At 37.9% G+C, this 5,300-nt stretch overlaps 1 protein-coding gene across 1 annotated transcript in view; it reads right to left on the reverse strand.

Annotated features, from left to right (window-relative positions):
- The window catches only part of LOC103519737, a gene marked incomplete in the record, with an annotated part of 15,946 nt that overhangs the window by 2,303 nt on the left and 8,343 nt on the right, over positions 1-5,300 (reverse strand). The window contains 1 exon segment of the mRNA XM_026831126.1: positions 4,389-4,545. Coding sequence (XP_026686927.1) covers positions 4,389-4,545 — 157 coding nt within the window.

Here is a 5,300-nt window from a genome sequence, read left to right on the forward strand (position 1 = left end):
ATGATGAGCGGGTGGGGTGGGGGTTCGAATCCCACTGTTGTCTTTTTTTTTACATAATTTTATCATTTAAAAATATTTTTTGGATAGTCATAGTTACTTTTTTCATAATTTTAGTTGAAAAAAAAAAATAAAATAAAATAAAAATATGAAACATGATTTTGATAAGGTGATAATTTTAAAAGTTGGTTAGGCCTTAGGACCAGTGCTACGTGTGTAGGGATAGCAATCCCGCAGGCTTTTGAATCCCGCGGGATGTGACCAATTCCGCGTGGGATTTTGCGGGATTTACAAGTATTACCCGCGGAATGCCGCAATTCTAACTTCTAACACTGAAAGTATAACATAGGTACTCCATAATGGGTAGAACACCCTACCCAACCCACAATATTACCAGTTTATTAACGGTATATATACAAGGAAATGAAATATATCAACATTATGAACTCTTTCAAGTCTGGGAAATTTCAAATTTATGTATTACCATAACGAAACATTAAAACTGAACAGGTATCATTTCTGATTTCAATAGACAATTGAGGACAGTGACAAAGGGCGTATTTGGCCTTTTCTGTTTTTCTTCTAAAATGCCGGGTTTTACCTGATGAGGTGACACATAATATCCAAAGTTGGTTAGGACCAGCTACATGAAAGTTAACCAATTATGTTACCTACTATGATGTATTTCACTTGGAAATGATCGGAACTTACCAAAACTTACCCAATGATGTTATTATTGTATTTTTCACTCGGAAATGTTCGGAACTTACCAAACTTACCCAATGGTGTTATTATGGTATTTTCACTCGGAAATGCGGAAATGGTCGGAACTTACTAAAACTTACCCAATGATGTTACTATGGCATTTTTCACTCGGAAATTATCGGAACTTACCAAATCTTAGGATGTTTCTAAATTTTACTGTACGGTCTGAATTTCAATATGAGTAATAAGTTGGGTATATTTGAACAACGAATCACCGATCGAAATGAATTTCCCAAATTTTTGCTGCTATTGAATAAAGGACATCAAAAAATTAAAAATTGAATATTGAATAGTTCATAACTCCGGCCCTGGTGGTCGGATCACGCTCTAACTTGTACTAGAGTACTACGTTTTTAAGACCTTTGGTATGACGTATCACAAATAGGAGGTTCTCACTAAAGATTTTAAAGTTGGTCCGACTGGGCCCGCCCTCTAAAGTTTTGAGTACCTCCCAAAATTCTATAATATAATCGAGAGTTACATACAAAAATTTCAACTTTCCAGGGTGAACAGTGAAAAAGTTTAAAAAGGTGGCCTGGGACTTTATGTACACAGTGTATATTACCGTTAATCATAGATCCTACACAACATGTTTATTATATTAAACTTCCCTCGTGTACAAATTTCATGTACATTTTGTAAAATATATTATTTCTGTAAATATATATATATAGGTACCCTTAATGTGTCAAAATATATATAATTTAATCTCAATAGACCTCAGGCGCTTATTTAGGTGAGTAGTCCAGTTCCAAAAAATCTGGTGTGAACATCACATGACTTTTCTTATCCTATTGAATGATGCTTATTTGAGTGTTCTTTTACCCTAACTTTTACAATATCTCTAACAGTTTAGTCGGTATAGCTGAAAACCGCCAAAAAACGTTCGAAATCTGTCAAGAGCGGTAAAAATACCGCCAACCGCAGCACCTGTCTCAACCAAACGTTTCGTGTTGCATTCTTGTCACATTTGTGAATTACATACCAAATTTCAAGTCTCTAGCTCATACCGTTCCCGAGATATTGTTAAATTACACCGAAAAGCGCCAAAAAGCGGTAAAATGCCGCCAACCGTTGCACCGGTCTTAACAAAAAGTTTCGTGTCGCATCCTTGTCATATTTGACATCTACATACCAAATTTCAAGTCTCTAGCTCTTACCGTTCTCGAGATATTTTGTCCTAGCTGTCTCTTGAACAGAACCCGATCAATTCCAGCTTTTCAGTAGGTAAGTATACTGGCTGAATGTAAACATCATTCGCCATTCTCATGCCGAAGCCACCGGTTGACTCATACACATTAGAAGTGAGGTGTTTACACAGGGTCCGGCCAAAGCCCGGCAAAGACTGAATATCTTTCGATAGGCTTTAACTACGAAATTGAAACTTTGCATACTCAAATGGTTTGTAAAAAATTACTAGGAGGACAGTTTGAATTTTCAGGGGAGGACACCATGTAGGGGCTAGAGACCTCAGGTCAATTTTCTTAAATGGGAACACCCAACTTTTAACACACCAAAAGAAAGACATTACAAAATACAGTACTTTGGTAAAAGTTTGAGATCGATCCCATAACCAGGGCCGGCTATTTTGAGATTCAAGTCTGCCGTGTTATTTCTCTGACAGGGGAAGCACAAAGAAAAAAAGAAATAAAAAATAAAGCAATCTCAAAAATGATTTAGGCTTTAATTAAATAGGTTACTTTCATGATTCTTCTCGAAATTCGGACCCAAATGAAAGATTTCAAAATCTGGATTATGTATTATCATAGTCAGAGCCGAAGTTTAAAATATTAATTTCTGATCCGAATTTCGGGCAGGATCATGAAAGTGACCTATCTAAAGCCCAAATCACCTTTCAGAATGATTTCATTCTTTCTTGGGCTACCCCTATCAGAGAAATACCATGGTAGACTTGAATCTTGTCTCTAGCCCCTCTATGGAGTCTGCCCCTGAAAATTCAAAGTGCCCCCGAAGTATTTTTTTTTACAAGCTATTTGACTATGCAAAGTTTCAAAAGCCAATCGAAAGATATTGCCGCACCCTGTTTATACTTTCACACAAGTGAGCTGAATGTAAACATTAAAAGTGAAATCCGAAGAGAAAACATAGCCAAGTTGAAACTGAGAGAAGGTTGAAGGAATTAAGATTCATAAGGCACGAAAAACTGGGAACGCAGACTTGGCCTTTATTTTCTGATCTCACCACTTTTATAGGCCGACATTTTTGGATAGGAACTTGGCCTTTTTTTTTTCACATTTGCGTTTTTGTGGGGGTAATATTTTCTTACTTATTTCTATGTTTTTGGTAAGAAATGTCCCGTGCGAGAATATGTGTAGGTATAAAAAGTGTGATACTATTAAGTGTGACCCTTTCCGGTGGAAAATTCATGTTCTCCAAGATAAACTTGAGACATTTGGTGACAAATGATGTCTTACGCGTGTCCTTTAGGAACTCAATTTCTAACTGTGTTGAAATAGAACGGAGACATTACTATAATATTGTGATTCAATTATTTTACATTATGTTGATTTTTTTTTTAAACATGAGTGTTTCACCACCGTTTTTATTTCCTACCAATGAAACAATTGATACACGAGACGCATGTTGTCTGTGTCGTAGCATGTCCATCCTGATGGACGAGAAGAGACACAATACTTCCCATTTAGGTGCTTCTCATGAATATTGTCCCCAATAATACACCTTGCTAAATTTTATGACTTGGACTCGAACTACCAACCTCCAAAGCTCTAGTTCAACGAACTAATCACTCACTATACGACTCAGACGCACTAATGACCGGGGCCATAATCCGAGTGGTTAATTTTAAATGCAACACCAACCTCCAAACCTCTAGTTCAACGAACTAATCACTCACTATACGACTCAGACGCACTAATGACCGGGGCCATAATCCGAGTGGTTAATTTTAAATGCAATGTATACTCGTCTTATAGAAATCAGTTATATAAACTATGTTAGTGTAAACTATGTATTGTAGATTGTAGTCCCGGTCATGAAACCAAGACGTTACTACTACCAACAGAAATAACACTCATCTATGTATATGAACAAAAATTCTTGCTGCCAGCCCAGTTAGCTTAGTTGGTAGTGCGTCTGCCTTGTAAGCGCTAGGCCGCGGGTTCGATTCCGCTGCCAGCCCAGTTAGCTTAGTTGGTAGTGCGTCTGCCTTGTAAGCGCTAGGCCGCGGGTTCGATTCCCCTGCCAGCCCAGTTAGCTTAGTTGGTAGTGCGTCTGCCTTGTAAGCGCTAGGCCGCGGGTTCGATTCCCGCCCGGCGCAGATTTTATCCTGATGGGATAATGTTCGTCCTCGGAACGGCTGGCTTTCTCCTATCCTGTCTTCCTTCTCTCTTCGATTTCGGGACGATAAGACCATAGCAATTACAGTTCCCTCTGTCAAACCTCTTAAAAAAAAATAATTATCGCTGTCAAGTCAGACTGAAGTCAATTTTGGCCAATCAGATGTTTGTAATTTGAAGTTCATAAAATGGCTGTAAGTTGCGACAAAGCCCAGATCCCGATTTCAAAACATAAGATGAATCACGATTTGCAATACTTTTTCATTAGCTAACACAAAAATAATGAAATAAAACGAATTTTGTACTCACCAAATCTATTCCTGTGCCAGTCCCCCTCATTTCTGTGGCTTTATCTGATCCAGTTTGTCTCTTCACATATTCTTCTTCTTCTAGAAGACGATACTTGTGTTTTAGATCAGAAATTTCACGGCCCTGATCACTTAGTCGACGCTTCAACTCGCAATGCTAACAGACAACAAAACATAGAATATTTGTATAGGGAGTTCAACAAGTCCGGAGGCAGCGCATTGGACTTTTTTTATGATCTCAGATGAATGACCAATGATAGGCTGATGATTGGAGTTTAGTCAATTCTCAATCTTTTCAAATCCAAGACGGCACTTGTATTAAAATAAAATATTTAATACTGCTGGCTATGTCGGCATAGTGAAGGACCTATTTATAATTTGAAAAACCAATAATATGGCTGTATTATGCAGGCCCGTATTCAGAATTAAATTTTGTATTTTTATTTGACATCTTAATTAAATATACATATTTTTCATAAAGATTGAATTTATTGTTTAGACTTAGTTTGGCCCTAGGCCCTAGGAGGGAGAAGAAATGTTTAGAATAGAATTAGAAAGTTTAGAAAAAGAAAAAAAAAGATAAAGATTTATAACATCCTATCTTTCTTCTCCCTTTGAGTGCGCAACCTTTTATGACTAATCGCCCCCCGTAGGAATGTAGCTCTCCAGTCTAGGTTGACAGTGCGTCTGCCTTGTAAGCGCTAGGCCGCGAGTTCGATTCCCACCCGGGCGGATTTTATCTTGAAGGGATAATGTTCGTTCTCGGAAAGGCTGGCTTCCTCTTATCCTGTGATCCTTCTCTCTTAGATTTCGGGACGATAAGACCTTAGCAATTTGTCTTAACTGTAACTGCTAAGGTCTTATCGTCCCGAAATCGAAGAGAGAAGGAAGACAGGATAGGAGAAAGCCAGCC

This window comes from Diaphorina citri, unplaced genomic scaffold (genome assembly GCF_000475195.1).
Source record: "Diaphorina citri unplaced genomic scaffold, Diaci psyllid genome assembly version 1.1 scaffold2916, whole genome shotgun sequence".
In the NCBI taxonomy this organism is placed as follows: Eukaryota; Metazoa; Arthropoda; class Insecta; order Hemiptera; family Psyllidae; genus Diaphorina; species Diaphorina citri.